Source organism: Cyanistes caeruleus, chromosome 4 (assembly GCF_971803275.1).
Source record: "Cyanistes caeruleus chromosome 4, bCyaCae1.hap1.1, whole genome shotgun sequence".
Taxonomy (NCBI): Eukaryota; Metazoa; Chordata; class Aves; order Passeriformes; family Paridae; genus Cyanistes; species Cyanistes caeruleus.
This window is the reverse complement of record NC_141704.1, coordinates 827,552-849,613: the sequence shown is the minus strand read 5'-3', so window position 1 is coordinate 849,613 and position 22,062 is coordinate 827,552. Positions and strand designations below refer to the sequence as shown.

Genomic DNA, 22,062 nt, shown 5'->3' with positions numbered 1-22,062 from the left:
TCAGCAGGGTTTGGGGGGGCTCAGCAGGATTTAGGGGGGCTCAGCAGGATTTAGGGGGGCTCAGCAGGGTTTGGGGGGGCTCAGCAGGATTTGGGGGGGCTCAGGGGGGCTCAGCAGGGTTTAGGGGGGCTCAGGGGTGGCTCAGCAGGATTTGGGGTGGCTCAGGGGGGCTCAGCAGGATTTGGGGTGGCTCAGGGGTGGCTCAGCAGGATTTGGGGTGGCTCAGGGGGGCTCAGCAGGATTTAGGGGGGCTCAGCAGGGTTTGGGGGGGCTCAGCAGGATTTGGGGGGGCTCAGCAGGATTTGGGGGGGGCTCAGCAGGGTTTGGGGTGAGGATCTCTCACCTTCCTGCTGTAGATGCAGGCGGATCCCTGGATCAGCAGCGCCGCCTCCATGAAGTTCATGGTGGTTTTGCCGTTGTCGAAGGAAATGCAGATGTGATCCAGCTGGGGAGGGCAGGGGGTGAGCCCGGGGGGTCTGGGGGCGCTCAGGGAGGATGGGGGTGAGGGGGACACCCCGATACCTCCTCCAGGTACTCCCCGAGCTGCGCGGCCACGTCCACCTCCCAGTTCTGGGTGAGGTCCCGGATGGGCTGGAGCAGGTGCAGGAAACGGGAATCCACCTCTTCCATGCTGGGATCCCGGCCTGGATCCGCTCGGGGCGGGGATCCCGCGGGAAACGGGGCTGGGGGGCACGGGGGGGCTGGGGGAAACGGGGCTGGGGGGCACGGGGCTGGGGGGCACGGGGCTGGGGGGGCACGGGGCTGGGGGGAAACGGGGCTGGGGGGGCACGGGGCTGGGGGGCACGGGGCTGGGGGGGCACGGGGCTGGGGGGCACGGGGAGGCTGGGGGGCACGGGGCTGGGGGGCACGGGGCTGGGGGGGCACGGGGCTGGGGGGAAACGGGGCTGGGGGGAAACGGGGCTGGGGGGGCACGGGGAGGCTGGGGGGGCACGGGGAGGCTGGGGGGCACGGGGAGGCTGGGGGGCACGGGGCTGGGGGGAAACGGGGCTGGGGGGAAACGGGGCTGGGGGGAAACGGGGCTGGGGGGAAACGGGGCTGGGGGGGCACGGGGAGGCTGGGGGGGCACGGGGAGGCTGGGGGGCACGGGGAGGCTGGGGGGCACGGGGCTGGGGGGGCACGGGGCTGGGGGGAAACGGGGCTGGGGGGCACGGGGCTGGGGGGAAACGGGGCTGGGGGGGCACGGGGCTGGGGGGGCACGGGGAGGCTGGGGGGGCACGGGGAGGCTGGGGGGCACGGGGCTGGGGGGGCACGGGGCTGGGGGGGCACGGGGCTGGGGGGAAACGGGGCTGGGGGGAAACGGGGAGGCTGGGGGGGCACGGGGCTGGGGGGGCACGGGGCTGGGGGGAAACGGGGCTGGGGGAAACGGGGCTGGGGGGGCACGGGGCTGGGGGGCACGGGGCTGGGGGGGCACGGGGCTGGGGGGCACGGGGAGGCTGGGGGGGCACGGGGCTGGGGAGTCACGGGGAGGCTGGGGGGAAACGGGGAGAGAGACGGGGAAGGGTTTGGGGTGGGAAATGCACAGCCCGGAGATGGCCCTGGTCCCAATTTCCTGACTGATCCCAGTCCCAAACTGATCCCAGTCCCAAACTGATCCCAGTCCCAAACTGATCCCAGTTCCCAAACTGATCCCAATCCCAAACTGATCCCAGTCCCAAACTGATCCCAATTCCCAAACTGATCCCAGTCCCAAACTGATCCCAATCCCAAACTGATCCCAGTCCCAAACTGATCCCAATTCCCAATCCCAATTCCCAAACTGATCCCAATTCCCTCACTGATCCCAGTCCCAAACTGATCCCATTTCCTGACTGATCCCATCCCAAACTGATCCCAGTCCCAAACTGATCCCATCCCAAACTGATCCCAGTCCCAAACTGATCCCAGTCCCAAACTGATCCCATCCCAAACTGATCCCAGTCCCAAACTGATCCCAATTCCCAATCCCAATTCCCAAACTGATCCCAATTCCCTCACTGATCCCAGTCCCAAACTGATCCCAATCCCAAACTGATCCCAGTCCCAAACTGATCCCAGTCCCAAACTGATCCCAGTCCCAAACTGATCCCATCCCAAACTGATCCCATCCCAAACTGATCCCAGTACCAAACTGATCCCAATTTCCAATCCCAATTCCCAAACTGATCCCAATTCCCAAACTGATCCCAGTCCCAAACTGATCCCAGTCCCAAACTGATCCCAATTCCCAATCCCAATTCCCAAACTGATCCCAATTCCCTCACTGATCCCAGTCCCAAACTGATCCCAGTCCCAAACTGATCCCAATTCCCAATCCCAATTCCCAAACTGATCCCAATTCCCTCACTGATCCCAGTCCCAAACTGATCCCATTCCCAAACTGATCCCAGTCCCAAACTGATCCCAATTCCCAATCCCAATCCCAAACTGATCCCAGTCCCAAACTGATCCCAATCCCAAACTGATCCCAATTCCCAATCCCAATTCCCACTCTCAAGGCTGGTCCTGGTTCTGACCCCAACCCTGATCCCAACCCTGATCCCTTTCCTGATCCTGATCACTCCTTGATCCCATCCCTGATCCCAACCCCAATTCCCGGCCCTGATCCCAGCCCTGATCCCAGCCCTGATCCCAGCCCCGATCCCATCCCTGATCCCAGCCCTGATCCCATCCCTGATCCCAGCCCTGATCATTCCCTGATCCCATCCCTGATCCCAGCCCTGATCCCAGCCCTGATCCCATCCCTGATCCCAGCCCCGATCCCAGCCCCGATCCCATTCCTGATCCCAGCCCTGATCCCAGCCCTGATCCCAGCCCCGATCCCAGCCCTGATCCCATTCCTGATCCCAGCCCTGATCATTCCCTGATCCCAGCCCTGATCCCAGCCCTGATCCCAGCCCTGATCCCAGCCCTGATCCCAGCCCTGATCCCAGCCCCGATCCCAACCCTGATCCCAGCCCTGATCATTCCCTGATCCCAGCCCTGATCCCAGCCCTGATCCCATCCCTGATCCCAGCCCTGATCATTCCCTGATCCCAGCCCTGATCCCGATCCCAGCTTCACTCCCAATCCCATCCCATCCCGACCCCAATTCCCATCCCAATCCCGACCCCAGCCCCGCTCTCAGCCTCGATCTGATCCCGATCCAAACCCGATCTGATCCTGATCCAATCCCAAACCCAATCTGATCCCGATCCCGATCTGATCCCGATCCAAACCCGATCTGATCCCGATCCCAATCCAATCCCGATCTGATCCCGATCTGATCCTGATCTGATACTGACCCCAATCTGATCCCGATCCCAATCCAAACCCAATCTGATCCCGATCCAATCCCAATCCCGATCTGATCCCGATCTGATCCCGATCCCGATCTGATCCCGATCCAAACCCGATCTGATCCCAATCCAATCCCGATCTGATACTGACCCCAATCTGATCCTGATCCCAATCCAATCCCGATCTGATCCTGATCTGATCCTGATCCCGATCTGATCCCGATCCCAATGCAAACCCCGATCCTGATCCAATCCTGATCCCGATCCAAACCCCAATCTGATCCCGATCTGATCCCGATCTGATCCCGATCCCAATGCAAACCCTGATCCCAATCTGATCCTGATCCAATCCCGATCCTGATCTGATCCCGATCCCGCTCCCGATCCCATCCAACCCTCAGTCGCGAACCCGATCCCGATCCCGATCCCGATCCCGTACCCGATCCCGGTCCCGATCCAGATCCAATCCCGATCCCGGTCCCGGTCCCGATCCCATCCCAAACCCCGCTCCCGTTCCCGCTCCCGATCCCGTTCCCGCTCCCGTTCCCGATCCCGCTCCCGCTCCCGTTCCCGCTCCCGATCCCGATCCCGCTCCCGTTCCCGCTCCCGATCCCGTTCCCGCTCCCGTTCCCGATCCCGCTCCCGCTCCCGTTCCCGCTCCCGTTCCCGCTCCCCGTCCCTCACCGCTCCCTCGACACCTCCCGATCGCCGCCGCCATTTTCGTCCTTCCCGCGCTCCGTTAACGCTCCGCGCGCGCTGATGGCGTCACGGCGCGCGTGACGTCATCGCCGCGCGCCGTCGGGGCTGCCATGGCCGGCATGGCGGAGGCGGCGGGGCCGCGGGCGCTGTTCCTGGGCGGGCTGGCCGCCGTTTACATCGCCGCCTTCGGCTCCCTCTACCTGCAGATCCCCGGTACCGCCGCGGGGAAACCGGGGAACCGCCACGCGGCCGGGGGGGAGCCGGGAGTGCGGCCGGGGGAACCGGGAGTGGGGCCGGGGGAACCGGGAGTGGGGCCGGGATAGAACCGGGGGAACGGGGATAGGGCCAGGAGAACCGGGACAGGTTCGGGAGCGGGGCCGGGAGAACCGGGACAGGTCCGGGAGAACCGGGACAAGTCCGGGATGAGACCGGGAGAACCGGGACAGGTTCGGGGGAACCGGGACAGGTCCGGGATGAGACCGGGAGAACCGGGACAGGTCCGGGATGAGACCGGGAGAACCGGGACAGGTCCGGGATGAGACCGGGAGAACCGGGACAGGGCCGGGAGAACCGGGACAGGTTCGGGAGCGGGGCCGGGAGAACCGGGACAGGGCCGGGAGAACCGGGACAGGTTCGGGGGAACCGGGACAGGTCCGGGATGAGACCGGGAGAACCGGGACAGGTTCGGGAGGGCCGGGACAGGTTCGGGAGCGGGGCCGGGAGAACCGGGACAGGTTCGGGGGAACCGGGACTGGTCCGGGATGAGACCGGGAGAACCGGGACAGGTTCGGGGGAACCGGGACAGGGCCGGGACAGGGCCGGGAGCGGGGCCGGGAGAACCGGGATAGGGCCGGGATGAGACCGGGAGAACCGGGACAAGGTCGGAAGAACCGGGACAGGGCCGGGATGAGACCGGGAGAACCGGGACAGGTTCGGAAGAACCGGGACGGGTTCGGGATGAGACCGGGAGAACTGGGACAGGTCCGGGGGAACCGGGACAGGTTCGGGAGAACCGGGACAGGTCCGGGATGAGACCGGGAGAACCGGGACAGGTCCGGGAGTGGGACCGGGAGAACCGGGTCCGGTACCGGGAGGAAATCCGGGAGAACCGGGCCCGGTACCGGGAGGAAAGCGGCGGAACCGGGTCCGGTACCGGGAGGAAAGCGGGGGAACCGGGCCCGGTCCCGGGAGGAAAGCGGGGGGAACCGGGCCCGGTACCGGGAGGAAATCCTGGGGAACCGGGCCCGGTCCCGGGAGGAAAGCGGCGGAACCGGGCCCGGTACCGGGAGGAAAGCGGCGGAACCGGGCCCGGTACCGGGAGGAAAGCGGGGGGAACCGGGCCCGGTCCGGCTGCCCAGGGTCCCGTCCCGCAGCCGCGCCGGTCTCGCCGTGTCCCCGGTACCGATCCGCTCCTCCCGCCGCCTCCATCTCCCCGCTCCCGGTCCCGGGCCTTCCCCCGTTCCCTTCCCCGCTCCCGGTCCCTCTCCCGGTTGTTTCCCGGTTGTTTCCCGGTCTTTCCCGGTCTTTCCCGGTTGTTCCCGGTTATTCCCAGTTATTCCCGGTTGTTTCCCGGTTGTTTCCGGTCGTTCCCGGTTATTCCCGGTCGTTTCCCGGTCGTTTCCCGATTGTTTCCCAGTTATTCCCGGTCATTCCCGGTTGTTTCCCGGTCATTCCCGGTCATTCCCGGTTGTTTCCCGGTTGTTCCCGGTCATTCCCGGTCATTCCCGGTCGTTCCCGGTTGTTCCCAGTTGTTTCCGGTCGTTCCCAGCTATTCCCGGTTATTCCCGGTTATTCCCGGCTATTTCCGGTCATTCCCGGTTGTTTCCCGGTTATTCCCGGTCATTCCCGGTCATTCCCGGTTGTTTCCCGGTCATTCCCGGTCCCGTTCCCGGTCATTCCCGGTCATTCCCGATCTTTCCCGGTTATTCCCGGTCGTTTCCCGGTTATTCCCGGTTTTTCCCGGTTATTCCCGGTTGTTTCCCGGTTGCTCCCGGTCATTCCCGGTCCCGTTCCCGGTTGCTCCCGGTTGTTTCCCGGTCATTCCCGGTTTCTCCCGGTTGTTTCCCGGTCATTCCCGGTTATTCCCGGTTGTTCCCAGTTGTTTCCAATTGTTTCCGGTCATTCCCGGTTGCTCCCGGTCATTCGCGGTCATTCCCGGTTGTTTCCCGGTTGCTCCCGGTCATTCCCGGTTGTTTCCCGGTTGCTCCCGGTCATTCCCGGTCGTTCCCGGTCGCTCCCCCGGGAATTCTCGGTGTTGCAGGCACAGCCCGGCTCCCGGGGGGGGGATCCCGGGAATACCGGGGGATTTCCCGGGAATACCGAGGGATTTCCCCGGAATTCCGGGGGATTTCCCGGGAATTCCGAGGGTTTTCCCGGGAATACCGAGGGATTTCCCGGGAATTCTGAGGGATTTTCCCGGGAATACCGGGGTTTCCCGGGAATTCTGGGGTTTCCCGGCAATACCTGGGGATTTCCGAGGGTTTTTCCCGGGAATTCCGAGGGATTTTCCCGGGAAATGCTGAGGTTTTCCCATAAATACAGAGGTTTCCTGGGGAACCCCAATATTCCCCCCCAAACCCCAATATTCCCCCCCCCAACCCCAATATTCCCCCACAAACCCCAATATTCCCCCCCACACCCCAATATTTCCCCAGGAACCCCAATATTCCCCCCAAACCCCAATATTCCCCCCAAACCCCAATATTTCCCCAGGAACCCCAATATTCCCCCCAAACCCCAATATTCCCCCCAAACCCCAATATTTCCCCAGGAACCCCAATATTCCCCCCAAACCCCAATATTCCCCCCCAAACCCCAATATTTTTCCCCCCTGAACCCCAATATTTTCCCACGAACCCAAATATTTTCCCCATGAACCCCAATGTTTTCCCCATGAACCCCAATATTTCCCCATGAACCCCAATATTTCCCCATGAACCCCAATATTTCCCCATGAACCCCAATATTCCCCCCCAAACCCCAATATTCCCCCCCAAACCCCAATATTTCCCCATGAACCCCAATATTTCCCCATGAACCCCAATGTTTTTCCTGGGAACCCCAATATTTTTCCCCCTGAACCCCAATATTCCCCCCCAAACCCCAATATTCCCCCCCACACCCCAATATTTCTCCCCCTACACCCCAATATTCCCCCACAAACCCCAATATCCCCCCCTGAACCCCAATATTTCTCCCCTACACCCCAATATTCCCCCCCAAACCCCAATATTTCCCCAGGAACCCCAATATTTCTCCCCCTACACCCCAATATTCCCCCTACACCCCAATATTTTCCCCCCTACACCCCAATATTCCCCCTCAAACCCCAATATTTTCCCCCCACACCCCAATATTCCCCCCCACACCCCAATATTCCCCCCCACACCCCAATATTTCCCCCAAACCCCAATATTTCCCCATGAACCCCAATATTTCCCCATGAACCCCAATATTCCCTCCCAAACCCAAATATTTCTCCATGAACTCCAATATTCCCCCCCACACCCCAATATTCCCCCCCACACCCCAATATTCCCCCCCACACCCCAATATTTCCCCAGGAACCCCAATATTCCCCCACAAACCCCAATATTCCCCCCTGAACCCCAATATTTCCCCCCCTACACCCCAATATTCCCCCCCACACCCCAATATTTCCCCATGAACACCAATATTTTCCCCCCCACACCCCAATATTCCCCCCAAACCCCAATATTCCCCCCCACACCCCAATATTTCTCCCCCTACACCCCAATATTCCCCCCAAACCCCAATATTCCCCAGGAACCCCAATATTCCCCCCCAAACCCCAATATTCCCCCCCAAACCCCAATATTTTCCCATGAACCCCAATATTTCCCCACAAACCCCAATGTTTCCCCACAAACCCCAATATTTTCCCCCCTACACCCCAATATTCCCCCCCAACACCCCAATATTCCCCCCCAAACCCCAATATTTTCCCCCCTGAACCCCAATATTCCCCCCCCAAACCCCAATATCCCCCCCAAACCCCAATATTTTCCCATGAACCCCAATATTTCCCCATGAACCCCAATGTTTTCCCTGGGAACCCCGATGTTTTTCCCCATGAACCCCAATATTCCCCCCCAAACCCCAATATTCCCCCCAAACCCCAATATTCCCCCCAAACCCCAATGTTTTTCCTGGGAACCCCAATATTTTCCCCATGAACCCCAATATTTTCCCCCCTGAACCCCAATATTCCCCCCAAACCCCCTTACCCCCTCCCCATCCCCCTTGCAGGTCTGTTTGGGCGCGGGGGTCTCCTCCCCGCGCGGCGCCTGCTGCGCCCGGAGCTGGGCCGGGGGCTGTGGGAGCGCCTGAGCCGCTTGCCCACCCTGCTGTGGCTGAGCCCCGGCCTGGGGCTGGACACGGAGCAGGGCATGGAGCTGCTGTGCCTGCTGGGGCTGCTGGGCTCCCTCGGGGCGCTGCTCTGCCCCTCGCTGCGCCACTGCCTGCTCTTCGCACTCCTCAGGATGTTCTACCTGTCCCTGTGCCAGGTATGGGGGTCCTGGGGGGTCCTGGGGGGTCCTGGGGGGTGCTGGGGGTCTGTTTGTGCTCCTCAGGATGTTCTACCTGTCCCTGTGCCAGGTGTGGGGGTCCTGGGGGGTCCTGGGGGTGCTGGGGGTCTCTTCGCACTCCTCAGGATGTTCTACCTGTCCCTGTGCCAGGTATGGGGGTCCTGGGGGGTCCTGGGGGGTCCTGGGGGTCCCGGGGGTGCTGGGGCTGGACACGGAGCAGGGCATGGAGCTGCTGTGCCTGCTGGGGCTGCTGGGCTCCCTCGGGGCGCTGCTCTGCCCCTCGCTGCGCCACTGCCTGCTCTTCGCACTCCTCAGGATGTTCTACCTGTCCCTGTGCCAGGTGTGGGGGTGCTGGGGGGTCCTGGGGGGTGCTGGGGGCTCAGAGGGGTCTGTTTGTGCTCCTCAGGATGTTCTACCTGTCCCTGTGCCAGGTCTGGGGGTCCTGGGGGGTCCTGGGGGTCTCAGAGGGGTCTCTCTGTCCTCCTCAGGATGTTCTACCTGTCCCTGTGCCAGGTCTGGGGGTGCTGGGGGGTCCTGGGGGGTCCTGGGGGCTCAGAGGGGTCTCTCTGTCCTCCTCAGGATGTTCTACCTGTCCCTGTGCCAGGTCTGGGGGTCCTGGGGGGTCCTGGGGGGTCCTGGGGGGTCCTGGGGGGTGCTGGGGGTCTCTCTGTGCTCCTCAGGATGTTCTACCTGTCCCTGTGCCAGGTCTGGGGGTCCTGGGGGGTCCTGGGGGGTCCTGGGGGGTCCTGGGGGGTCCTGGGGGTCTCTCTGTGCTCCTCAGGGTGTTCTACCTGTCCCTGTGCCAGGTGTGGGGGTGCTGGGGGGTCCTGGGGGTCCTGGGGGTCTCTCTGTGCTCCTCAGGATGTTCTACCTGTCCCTGTGCCAGGTGTGGGGGTCCTGGGGGGTCCTGGGGGGTCCTGGGGGGTCCTGGGGGTCTCTCTGTGCTCCTCAGGGTGTTCTACCTGTCCCTGTGCCAGGTATGGGGGTGCTGGGGGGTCCCGGGGGTCCTGGGGGTCTCTCTGTGCTCCTCAGGATGTTCTACCTGTCCCTGTGCCAGGTATGGGGGTGCTGGGGGGTCCCGGGGGTCCTGGGGGTCTCTCTGTGCTCCTCAGGATGTTCTACCTGTCCCTGTGCCAGGTATGGGGGTGCTGGGGGGTCCTGGGGGTCCTGGGGGGTCCCGGGGGTCCCGGGGGTCCCGGGGGTGCTGGGGCTGGACACGGAGCAGGGCATGGAGCTGCTGTGCCTGCTGGGGCTGCTGGGCTCCCTCGGGGCGCTGCTCTGCCCCTCGCTGCGCCACTGCCTGCTCTTCGCACTCCTCAGGATGTTCTACCTGTCCCTGTGCCAGGTCTGGGGGTCCTGGGGGGTCCTGGGGGTCTCTCTGTGCTCCTCAGGGTGTTCTACCTGTCCCTGTGCCAGGTATGGGGGTGCTGGGGGTTCCTGGGGGGTCCTGGGGGGTCCCGGGGGTGCTGGGGCTGGACACGGAGCAGGGCATGGAGCTGCTGTGCCTGCTGGGGCTGCTGGGCTCCCTCGGGGCGCTGCTCTGCCCCTCGCTGCGCCACTGCCTGCTCTTCGCACTCCTCAGGATGTTCTACCTGTCCCTGTGCCAGGTATGGGGGTCCTGGGGGGTCCTGGGGGGTCCTGGGGGTCTCTTCGCACTCCTCAGGATGTTCTACCTGTCCCTGTGCCAGGTATGGGGGTCCTGGGGGTCCCGGGGGGTCCTGGGGGGTTCCTGGGGGTCTCTCTGTGCTCCTCAGGGTGTTCTACCTGTCCCTGTACCAGGTATGGGGGTCCTGGGGGGTTCCTGGGGGTCTCTCTGTGCTCCTCAGGGTGTTCTACCTGTCCTTGTACCAGGTCTGGGGGTGCTGGGGGGTCCTGGGGGGTCCTGGGGGCTCAGAGGGGTCTGTTTGTGCTCCTCAGGATGTTCTACCTGTCCCTGTGCCAGGTGTGGGGGTCCTGGGGGGTGCTGGGGGGTCTTTGGGGCTCAGAGGGGTCTCTCTGTGCTCCTCAGGGTGTTCTACCTGTCCCTGTGCCAGGTATGGGGGTCCTGGGGGGTCCTCGGGGGTGCTGGGGGATCCTGGGGGGGTCCTGGGGGTCTCTCTGTGCTCCTCAGGATGTTCTACCTGTCCCTGTGCCAGGTGTGGGGGTCCTGGGGGGTGCTGGGGGGTCTTTGGGGCTCAGAGGGGTCTCTCTGTGCTCCTCAGGGTGTTCTACCTGTCCCTGTGCCAGGTATGGGGGTCCTGGGGGGTCCTCGGGGGTGCTGGGGGGTCCTGGGGGGTCCTGGGGGTGTCTCTGTGCTCCTCAGGATGTTCTACCTGTCCCTGTGCCAGGTGTGGGGGTGCTGGGGGGTCCTGGGGGGTCCTGGGGGTCTCTCTGTGCTCCTCAGGATGTTCTACCTGTCCCTGTGCCAGGTATGGGGGTCCTGGGGGGTCCCGGGGGTCCCGGGGGTGCTGGGGCTGGACACGGAGCAGGGCATGGAGCTGCTGTGCCTGCTGGGGCTGCTGGGCTCCCTCGGGGCGCTGCTCTGCCCCTCGCTGCGCCACTGCCTGCTCTTCGCACTCCTCAGGATGTTCTACCTGTCCCTGTGCCAGGTCTGGGGGTCCTGGGGGGTCCTGGGGGTCTCAGAGGGGTCTCTCTGTGCTCCTCAGGATGTTCTACCTGTCCTTGTACCAGGTATGGGGGTGCTGGGGGGTCTTTGGGGCTCAGAGGGGTCTGTTTGTGCTCCTCAGGATGTTCTACCTGTCCCTGTGCCAGGTGTGGGGGTCCTGGGGGGTGCTGGGGGGTCCTGGGGGGTCCTGGGGGGTCCCGGGGGTCCTGGGGGTCTCTCTGTGCTCCTCAGGATGTTCTACCTGTCCCTGTGCCAGGTATGGGGGTGCTGCGGGGTCCTGGGGGGTGCTGGGGGGTCCTGGGGGGTCCTGGGGGTCTCTTCGCACTCCTCAGGGTGTTCTACCTGTCCCTGTACCAGGTCTGGGGGTGCTGGGGGGTCCTGGGGGGTCCTGGGGGGTCCTGGGGGTCTCTCTGTGCTCCTCAGGATGTTCTACCTGTCCCTGTGCCAGGTGTGGGGGTCCTGGGGGGTCCTGGGGGGTCCTGGGGGTGTCTCTGTGCTCCTCAGGATGTTCTACCTGTCCCTGTGCCAGGTATGGGGGTTCCTGGGGGGTCCTGGGGGGTCCCGGGGGTCCCGGGGGTGCTGGGGCTGGACACGGAGCAGGGCATGGAGCTGCTGTGCCTGCTGGGGCTGCTGGGCTCCCTCGGGGCGCTGCTCTGCCCCTCGCTGCGCCACTGCCTGCTCTTCGCACTCCTCAGGATGTTCTACCTGTCCCTGTGCCAGGTGTGGGGGTCCTGGGGGGTCCTGGGGGTTCCTGGGGGTCTCTCTGTGCTCCTCAGGGTGTTTTACCTGTTCCTGTGCCAGGTATGGGGGTGCTGGGGGGTCCTGGGGGGTGCTGGGGGGTCCTGGGGGTCTCTCTGTGCTCCTCAGGGTGTTTTACCTGTTCCTGTGCCAGGTCTGGGGGTCCTGGGGGGTCCTGGGGGGTCCTGGGGTCTCTCTGTGCTCCTCAGGATGTTCTACCTGTCCCTGTACCAGGTGTGGGGGTCCTGGGGGTCTCAGAGGGGTCCCTTTTATGTTTTACCTGTCCCTGTACCAGGTCTGGGGGTGCTGGGGGGGCTCGGGGGTCCCTTCTGTCCCCTCTGTGCTGGGGAGGGGTCTGGGGGTGTTGCCCCCCCCCCGGCTGAGCCCCCTCCCCACTCCCTCCCCACAGGTGGGCCAGGTGTTCCTGTACTTCCAGTGGTGAGTGAGACCCCCTGCCCCGGGCTGGGGGGCTCAGGGTGGGGGAACCCCCCTGGGACCCCCCTGGGACTGGCTGGGGGCTCGGGGGATGGGGTGGGGGCACGGGGGGCTCTGGGGACAGGGACAGGGACATGGGGGGCTCTGGGGACAGGGTGGGGGGCCCAGGGGGCTCTGGGGACAGGGACAGGGGGTGTGGGGGGCTCTGGGGACAGGGGGCACGGGGGGCTCTGGGGACAGGGACAGGGGGTGTGGGGGGCTCTGGGGACAGGGTGGGGGGCACAGGGGGGCTCTGGGGACAGGGACAGGGGGTGTGGGGGGCTCTGGGGACAGGGACAGGGGGCATGGGGGGCTCTGGGGACAGGGACAGGGGGTGTGGGGGGCTCTGGGGATGGGGTGGGGGGCACGGGGGGCTCTGGGGACAGGGACATGGGGGGCTCTGGGGACAGGGTGGGGGGCACTGGGGGGCTCTGGGGACTGGCTGGGGGGCTCTGGGGACAGGGACAGGGGGTGTGGGGGGCTCTGGGGACAGGGTGGGGGGCACTGGGGAGCTCTGGGGACAGGGACATGGGGGGGCTCTGGGGACAGGGTGGGGGGCACTGGGGGGCTCTGGGGACAGGGACAGGGACATGGGGGGCTCTGGGGATGGGGCGGGGAGCACGGGGGGCTCTGGGGACAGGGTGGGGGGCACTGGGGGGCTCTGGGGACAGGGACAGGGGGTGTGGGGGGCTCTGGGGACCAGAGCACATCAGGACGGGGGTCCTGAGGAGTGGGGGCTCAGCAGGACGGGGTCCCCAGCCCCAGGGACAGGTGTGACCCCCCCCAGGGACAGGTGTGACCCCCCCCAGGGACAGGTGTCACAGTGTCCCCAGCCCCAGGGACAGGTGTGACCCCAGGGACAGGTGTGACCCCAGCCCCAGGGACAGGTGTGACCCCAACCCCAGGGACAGGTGTGACCGTATCCCCTGGGCTCAGGGTGGGGGTCTCACCTCCTTCCCCCCCCAGGGACAGGTGTCACAGTGTCCCCAACCCCAGGGACAGGTGTGACCCCAGGGACAGGTGTGACCCCAGCCCCAGGGACAGGTGTCACAGTGTCCCCAGCCCCACACACAGGTGTCCCCTGGGTTCAGGGTGGGGGTCTCACCCCATGCCCCCCCACGGACAGGTGTGACAGTGTCCCCAGCCCCAGGGACAGGTGTGACAGTGTCCCCTGGGCTCAGGGTGGGGGTCTCACCCCGTGCCCCCCAGGGACAGGTGTCACAGTGTCCCCAGCCCCAGGGACAGGTGTCCCCGTGTCCCCAGCCCCTGGGCTGAGGGTGGGGGTCTCACCCCATGCCCCCCAGGGACAGGTGTCCCCGTGTCCCCAGCCCCTGGTCTCAGGGTGGGGGTCTCACCCCGTGCCCCCCAGGGACAGGTGTGACAGTGTCCCCAGCCCCAGGGACAGGTGTGACAGTGGCCCCAGGGACAGGTGTCCCCGTGTCCCCAGGGCTCAGGGTGGGGGTCTCACCCCGTGCCCCCCAGGGACAGGTGTGACAGTGTCCCCAGCCCCAGGGACAGGTGTGACAGTGGCCCCAGGGACAGGTGTCCCCGTGTCCCCTGGTCTCAGGGTGGGGGTCTCACCCCGTGCCCCCCCAGGGACAGGTGTGACTGTGTCCCCAGCCCCAGGGACAGGTGTCCCCGTGTCCCCAGGGCTCAGGGTGGGGGTCTCACCCCGTGCCCCCCAGGGACAGCCTGCTGCTGGAGGCCGGTTTCCTGGCGGTGCTGGTGGCCCCCCTGAAGCTGCTGCCGGGGGGGACCCCGCGCTGGCAGCCCCACGATGGGGTCCCCCTGTGGGGGGTGCGCTGGCTCCTCTTCCGCCTCATGTTCCAGTCGGGCGTGGTCAAACTCAGCAGCCGCTGCCCCACCTGGTGGGGGCTCACAGGTGAGGGGGGCTCAGGTGAGGGGGGACACAGGTGTGGGGGGCTCAGGTGAGGGGGGCTCAGGTGAGGGGGCTCAGGGGGCTCACAGGTGAGGGGGGCTCACAGGTGAGGGGGGCTCAGGGGAGTCACAGGTGTGGGGGGGGCTCACAGGTGAGGGGGGCTCACAGGTGAGGGGGGCTCAGGGGGTCACAGGTGAGGGGGCTCAGGTGAGGGGGGCTCAGGTGAGGGGGGCTCAGGTGAGGGGGGCTCACAGGTGAGGGGGGCTCAGGGGGTCACAGGTGAGGGGGGACAGGTGAGGGGGCTCAGGGGGGATCACAGGTGAGGGGGGCTCACAGGTGAGGGGGGCTCGGGGGGTCACAGGTGAGGGGGCTCAGGTGAGGGGGGCTCAGGTGAGGGGGGCTCAGGTGAGGGGGGCTCACAGGTGAGGGGGGATCACAGGTGAGGGGGGCTCAGGTGAGGGGGGCTCAGGTGAGGGGGGCTCACAGGTGAGGGGGGATCACAGGTGAGGGGGGCTCAGGTGAGGGGGGACACAGGTGAGGGGGGCTCAGGGGGGTCACAGGTGTGGGGGGATCACAGGTGAGGGGGACTCAGGTGAGGGGGGGCTTTGGGGGGCTCACAGGTGATGGGGGTCACAGGTGAGGGGGGCTCAGGCGGGTCACAGGTGTGGGGGGGCTCACAGGTGAGGGGGGCACAGGTGAGAGGGGGCTCAGGGGGGTCACAGGTGAGGGGGGGCTTTGGGGGGTCTCACAGGTGTGGGGGCTCACAGGTGAGGGGGGCTCAGGGGGGTCACAGGTGAGGGGGGCCTTTGGGGGGGTCACAGGTGAAGGGGGGGCACAGGTGAGGGGGCTCAGGTGAGGGGGGTCTCACAGGTGAGGTGGGCTCAGGTGAGGGGGGGCTTGGGGGGGTCTCACAGGTGTGGGGGCTCACAGGTGAGGGGGGTCACAGGTGAGGGGGGCTCAGGGGGGTCACAGGTGAGGGGGGGCTTTGGGGGGCTCACAGGTTTTGGGGGGTCTCACAGGTTTTGGGGGGCTCAGAGGTGAGGGGGGGTCACAGGTGAGAAGGGGTCACAGGTTTGGGGGGGGTCTCACAGGTGGGGGGGGCTCACAGGTGAGGGGGGTCACAGGTGAGGGGCACAGGTGAGGGGGGGCTTTGAGGGGGTCACAGGTGAGGGGGGTCTCACAGGTGAGGGGCTCACAGGTGAGGAGGGGCAGGTTTGGGGGGGGTTTCACAGGTGAGGGGGGTCTTTGGGGTCTCACAGGTGAGGAGGGGCAGGTTTGGGGGTCTCACAGGTTTGGGGGGGTCTCACAGGTAAGGGGCTCAGAGGTGAGGAGGGGCTTTGGGGGTCTCACAGGTGAGGAGGGGCAGATTTGGGGGTCTCACAGGTTTGGGGGGGTCTCACAGGTTTGGGGGGGTCTCACAGGTTTGGGGGGGTCTCACAGGTGAGGGGGGGCTGGTTTGGGGGGCTCACAGGTGAGGGGGGGCAGGTTTGGGGGTCTCACAGGTGAGGGGGGGCTGGTTTGGGGGTCTCACAGGTGAGGGGGGGCAGGTTTGGGGGTCCTGCTGTTTGTCTGGAATCCCAGGGAATTTTTTGGGATCAGATCAGGAATAAAACCCCCCCTGTGCCCCCCAAATTCCAGGGAATTGTTGGGAAGCAGATTTGGGATAAAACACCCCCAAAACCCCCCCTGTGCCCCCCAGCCCTGAAATTCAGGAACATTTCTGCCCCAGGAATCCTTTCCAAGATTGTCACCGCCCTACAGTGGGAAAAACCCAGAATTAACCCAAATTTAACCCAAATTTAACCCAAATTTAACCCAGAATTAACCCAAATTTAACCCAGAATTAACCCAAATTTAACCCAGAATTAACCCAAATTTAACCCAAATTTAACCCAAAATGAACCCAAAATTAACCCAGAATTAACCCAAATTTAACCCAAATTTAACCCAGAATTAACCCAAATTTAACCCAGAATTAACCCAAATTTAACCCAAAATTAACCCAAAATTAACCCAAATTTAACCCAAAATGAACCCAAAATTCACCCAAATTCAACCCAAATCCCGTGGAATTTTTGGGGATCACACCAGGAATTAACCCTTTCTGTGCCCCCCAGCTCTGAAATTCAGGATCATTTCTGCCCCTGGAAGCTTTTCCCAGTTTGGCACCTCCCTAGAGCCGGGAAAAACCCAGAATTAACCCAAATTTAACCCAGAATTAACCCAGAATTAACCCAAATTTAACCCAAATCCCATGGAATTTTTGGGGATCACACCAGGAATTAACCCTTTCTGTGCCCCCAGCCCTGAAATTCAGGAACATTTCTGCCCCAGGAATTTTTTCCCAGTTTGGTATCACCCTACAGTGGGAAAAAACCCAGAATTAACCCAAATTAACCCAAATTTAACCCAAATTTAACCCAAATTTTAGGGAATTTTTGGGGATCACACCAGGAATTAACCCTTTCCGTGCCCCCCAGCACATTTCTGCCCCAGGAATCTTTTCCCAGTCACACTCCACAGTGGGAAAAACCCCAAATTTAACCCAAATTTAACCCAAATTTTAGGGAATTTTTGGGGATCACATCAGGAATTAACCCTTTCCGTGCCCCCAGCTCTGACCCAGCACATTTCTGCCCCAGGAAGCTTTTCCCAGTCACACTCCACAGTGAGAAAAACCAGGAATTAACCCAAATTTAACCCAAATTTAACCCAAATTTAACCCAAATTTAACCCAAATCCCGTGGAATTTTTGGGGATCAGATCAGGAATTAACCCTTTCTGTGCCCCCAGCTCTGAAATTCAGGAACATTTCTGCCCCAGGAATTTTTTCCCAGTTTGGTATCACCCTACAGTGGGAAAAAAACAGAAATTAACCCAAATTTAACCCGAGTTTAACCCAAATTTTAGGGAATTTTTGGGGATCACACCAGGAATTAACCCTTTCCGTACCCCCAGCTCTGACCCACCACATTTCTGCCCCAGGAATCTTTTCCCAGTCACACTCCACAATGAGAAAAACCCAAATTTAACCCAAATTTAACCCAAATTTAACCCAAATCCCATGGAATTTTTGGGGATCACACCAGGAATTAACCCTTTCCGTGCCCCCCAGCACATTTCTGCCCCAGGAATCTTTTCCCAGTCACACTCCACAATGAGAAAAACCCGGAGTTAACCCAAATTAACCCAAAATTAACCCAAAATTAACCCAAATTTACCCCAAATTCCATGGAATTTTTGGGGATCACACCAGGAATTAACCCTTTCCGTGCCCCCAGCTCTGACCCAGCACATTTCTGCCCCAGGAAGCTTTTCCCAGTCACACTCCACAGTGGGAAAAACCCGGAGTTAACCCAAATTAACCCAAATTTAACCCGAATTTAACCCGAATTTAACCCGAATTTAACCCGAATTTAACCCGAATTTTTGGGGATCACACCAGGAATTAACCCTTTCTGTGCCCCCCAGCACATTTTTGCCCCAGGAATCTTTTCCCAGTCACACTCCACAGTGGGAAAAACCCAGATTTAACCCAAATTTAACCCAAATTCCATGGAATTTTTGGGGATCACATCAGGAATTAACCCTTTCTGTGCCCCCCAGCTCTCACCCACCACTTCATTCAGGAACATTTCTGCCCCAGGAATTTTTTTCCAGTTTGGTATCACCCTACAGTGGGAAAAAAACAGAAATTAACCCAAATTTAACCCAAATTTAACCCGAATCCCATGGAATTTTTGGGGATCACACCAGGAATTAACCCTTTCCTTGCCCCCCAGCCCTCAGCCACCACTTCCAGAGCCAGTGCCTGCCCACGCCGGGCGCGTGGCTGGCGCAGCAGCTGCCGCTGTGGCTGCACAAGCTGGGCGTGGTGGCCACCTTGGCCATCGAGGTGGCCGTGCCCCCGCTCTTCTTCGCTCCCCTGCGCCGCCTGCGCCTCTTCTCCTTCTACTGCCAGGTGGGGCTGGGGGTGCCCCTGGCCTTTGAGGGGTGCTGTGGGGGTGGGGGTTCTCAGGGAGGGGGTTTGGGGGGGTTTTGGGGGGTTTTGGGGGTTTTTTTGGGGTTTTTTGGGGGTTTTTTGGGGGGTTCTTTGGGTTTTTTTGGGGGTTTTTAGGGTTTTTTGGGGGGTGGGTTTGGGGTTTTGGGGTGGTGGGGGGAGTTTGGTGGTGCAAGGTGTGGCAGGGAGGGTTCCCAGGGGGGGTTTTGGGGTTCCCAGGGGGGGTTTTGGGGGTTTTGGGGGGTTTTTAGGGTTTTTTGGGGGTTTTTTGGGGGGGTTTTGGGGGTTTTTGGGGGGTGGGTTTGGGGTTTTGGGGTGGGGGGGGGAGTTTGGTGGTGCATGGTGTGCCAGGGGGGGTTCCCAGGGGGGGTTTTGGGGTTCCCAGGGGGGGTTGGGGGGGTTTTGGGGGTTTTTTGGGGGGTTTTTGTGGTTTTTGGGGGGTTTTTGTGGTTTTTGGGGGGTGGGTTTGTGGTTTTGGGGTGGTGGGGGGAGTTTGGTGGTGCAAGGTGTGGTAGGGAGGGTTCCCAGGGGGGGTTTTGGGGTTCCCAGGGGGGGTTTTGGGGGTTTTGGGGGGTTTTTAGGGTTTTTTGGGGGTTTTTTGGGGGGGTTTTGGGGGTTTTTGGGGGGTGGGTTTGGGGTTTTGGGGTGGTGGGGGGAGTTTGGTAGTGCATGGTGTGCCAGGGGGGTTCCCGGGGGGGGTTTTGGGGTTCCCAGGGGGGGTTGGGGGGGTTTTGGGGGGTTTTTGGGGTTTTTTTGGGGGTTTTTTGGGGGTTTTTTGGGGGGTTTTTGGGGGTGGGTTTGGGGTTTTGGGGTGGGGGGGGGAGTTTGGTGGTGCAAGGTGTGGTAGGGGGGGTTTTGGGGTTCCCAGAGGGGTCCCAGGGGGGTCCCAGAGGGGTCTCAGGGGGGTCCCAGGGGGGGAACTCAGGAGGGGATCTCAGGGGGGTCCCAGGGGGGTTCCCAGGGGGGTCCCCGGGGGTTCCCATGGGGTTTCCAGGGGGTCCCAGGGGGTTCTCAGGGGGGTCTCAGGGGGTCCCAGGGGTTCCCAGGGGGTCTCAGAGGGGTCCCAGGGGGTCCCAGGGGGTTCCCAGGGGTCTCAGGGGTTCCCAGGGGGTTCCCAGGGGGTTCCCAGGGGGTTCCCAGGGGGGTTCCAGGGGGTCCCAGGGGGGCTCAGGGGGTCTCAGGGGTTTCCCAGGGGGGTACCAGGGGGGTCTCAGGGGGGTCCCAGGGGTTCCCAGGGGGTCTCAGGGGGTGCTGGCTCCTCACTCTGTGGGTGCTGGGCACACCCAGTGGGGGGTCCCTGTCCTGTGTCCCCTGTCCCCCCACCCCATGACCCCCTCCCACCCCTCTCTGTGTCCGGGGGGGTCCCTCCAGCTCTGCCCCCCTCCCTGGGACACAGGAGGCGACCCCACCCCCAGCGGGGTGTGCCTGTGACACCCCCAGACCCCAAAACCTGTCCCCCCCCGCCCCCCCCCAGGTGCTGCTGCAGACCCTCATCATCCTCACGGGGAACTACAACTTCTTCAACGCGCTGACCATCGTGCTGGCCTTCTCCCTGCTGGACCAGCAGCACCTGGGGGGCTGGCTGGGCCGGGCCCCCCGCCCCCCTGAGACCCCCGGTGAGACCCCCGGGGCTGGGGAGGGGCTGGGGAGGGAAAGGGGGGGGAATGGGGGGTCTGGGGGGGGGGGTGGGGGGAGGGGCTGGGGGGGTCTGGAAGGGACTGGGGGGGATGGGGAGGGGCTGGGGAGGAGCTGGAGGGGGTGGGGGGTTTGGGGAGGGGCTGAGGAGGGTTGGGAGGGGGTGGGGAGGGGGTGGGGAGGGGCTGGGGAGGAGCTGGAGGGGCTGGGGGGTTTGGGGAGGGGCTGAGGAGGGTTGGGAGGGGGTGGGGAGGGGGTGGGGAGGGGCTGGGGAGGGGCTGGGGGGGGTGGGGGGATGGGGAGGGGCTGGGGGGGCTGGGGGGGTTGGGGAGGAGCTGGGGGGGATGGGGAGGGGCTGGAGGGGGTGGGGAAGGGCTGGGGAGGGGGTGGGGGGGGTGGGGAAGGGCTGGGGGGGCTGGGGAGGGGCTGGGGAGTTGCTGGGGGGAGGGGCTGGGGCGGTTTTGGAGGGGCTGGAGCAGGTGGGGAGGGGCTGGAGGAGGTGGGGAGGGGCTGGAGGAGGTGGGGAGGGGCTGGGGGGGCTGGGGGGGATGGGGAGGGGCTGGGGGGGGTGGGGAGGCGCTGGGGAGGGGTTGGGGGGGTCTGGGGGGGATGGGGAGGGTCTGGAGGGGCTGGGGGGGCTGGGGGGGGTTGGGGAGGGGCTGGGGGGGATGGGGAGGGGCTGGGGAGGGGCTGGAGGGGGTGGGGAGGGGGTGGGGGGGTTGGGCAGGGGCTGGGGGGGATGGGGAGGGGCTGGGGGGATGGGGAGGGGCTGGGGAGGGGTGGGAGGGGGTGGGGGGGTCGGAGAGGGGCTGGGGGGGTCTGGGGGGGATGGGGAGGGGCTGGGGAGGGGCTGGGGAGGGAAAGGGGGGACTGGGGAGGGGCTGAGGGGGTCTGGGAGGGACTGGGGGGGATGGGGAGGGGCTGGGGAGGGTCTGGAGAGGCTGGGGACGGGCTGGGGAGGGGTGGGAGGGGGTGGGGGGTCTGGGGGGGATGGGGAGGGTCTGGAGGGGCTGGGGGGGCTGGGGAGGGCGGGGGAGGGGCTAGGGAGGGGCTGGGGGGGTCCCAGGGGTCCCATGGGATCCACAGGGTGGGGGAATCTGGGAATGGATGGGGAGGGGCTGGGTGTGAAATCCAGTCCCAGCTCCAGGCAGGCTCTGAGCCCCCTCCATCCCCGGGGTGACCCCAGGGTGGCCCCAGGGTGACCCCAGAGCTGTTCTGGGGGGGTCCCAGAGTGACCCCGGGGCTGTTTGGGGGTCCCAGGCAGGCCCTGAGCCCCCCTCCATCCCCAGGGTGGTTTCAGGGTGACCCCAGGGCTGTTTGGGGGTCCCAGGGTGGCCCCAGGGTGACCCCAGGGCTGTTTGGGGGTCCCGGGGCTGTTTGGGGGTCCCAGGCAGGCCCTGAGCCCCCCTCCATGGCAGGGTGGCCCCAGAGCTGTTTGGGGGGGTCCCATGGTGACCCCAGGGTGACCCCGGGGCTGTTTGGGGGCCCCAGGCAGGCCTGACCCCCCTCCATGGCAGGGTGACCCCAGGGTGACCCCGGGGCTGTTTGGGGGTCCCAGGGTGGCCCCAGGGTGACCCCAGAGCTGTTTGGGGGTCCCAGGGTGACCCCAGGGTGGCCCCAGGGCTGTTTGGGGGGGTCCCATGGTGACCCCAGGGTGACCCCGGGGCTGTTTGGGGGCCCCAGGCAGGCCTGACCCCCCTCCATGGCAGGGTGGCCCCAGGGTGACCCCGGGGCTGTTTGGGGGTCCCAGGGGTGTTTGGGGGTCCCAGGCAGGCCCTGACCCCCCTCCATGGCAGGGTGGCCCCAGAGCTGTTTGGGGGGGTCCCATGGTGACCCCAGGGCTGTTTGGGGGTCCCAGGGCTGTTTGGGGGTCCCAGGGCTGTTGGGGGCCCCAGGCAGGCCCTGAGCCCCCCTCCATGGCAGGGTGACCCCAGGGTGACCCCAGGGCTGTTTGGGGGGGGTCCCAGGGTGGCCCCGGGGCTGTTTGGGGGTCTCGGGGCTGTTTGGGGGTCCCAGGGTGACCCCAGGGCTGTTTGGGGGTCCCAGGCAGGCCCTGACCCCCCTCCATGGCAGGGTGACCCCAGGGTGACCCCGGGGCTGTTTGGGGGGGTCCCAGGGTGGTCCCGGGGCTGTTTGGGGGTCCCAGGGTGACCCCGGGGCTGTTTGGGGGTCCCAGGCAGGCCCTGAGCCCCCCTCCATGGCAGGGTGAC

At 64.3% G+C, this 22,062-nt stretch overlaps 2 protein-coding genes across 3 annotated transcripts in view; one reads left to right on the top strand and one right to left on the bottom strand.

The window, feature by feature from the left end:
• NCAPH2 (non-SMC condensin II complex subunit H2) overlaps positions 1–4,027 on the bottom strand; it is a 34,221-nt gene extending 30,194 nt beyond the window's left edge. The window contains exons 1-3 of one of the 2 annotated variants that reach the window (XM_086886231.1): positions 3,960–4,027; positions 523–762; positions 344–445 (exon numbers count right to left, since the gene is read on the bottom strand). In XM_086886231.1, coding sequence (XP_086742357.1) covers positions 344–445; positions 523–630 — 210 coding nt within the window. In that variant the 5' untranslated portion in view covers positions 631–762; positions 3,960–4,027. Of the gene's footprint in view, positions 1–343; positions 446–522; positions 820–3,959 lie in introns of those variants that run through there. The other variant, XM_086886230.1, reaches the window with a different exon arrangement.
• A 36-nt stretch (positions 4,028–4,063) lies between these two features.
• The window catches only part of LMF2 (lipase maturation factor 2), a 34,613-nt gene continuing 16,614 nt past the window's right edge, over positions 4,064–22,062 (top strand). The window contains exons 1-6 of the mRNA XM_086885606.1: positions 4,064–4,187; positions 8,244–8,500; positions 12,274–12,302; positions 14,024–14,220; positions 18,000–18,178; positions 19,692–19,833. Coding sequence (XP_086741732.1) covers positions 4,085–4,187; positions 8,244–8,500; positions 12,274–12,302; positions 14,024–14,220; positions 18,000–18,178; positions 19,692–19,833 — 907 coding nt within the window. The 5' untranslated portion in view covers positions 4,064–4,084. The remainder of the gene's footprint in view (positions 4,188–8,243; positions 8,501–12,273; positions 12,303–14,023; positions 14,221–17,999; positions 18,179–19,691; positions 19,834–22,062) is intronic.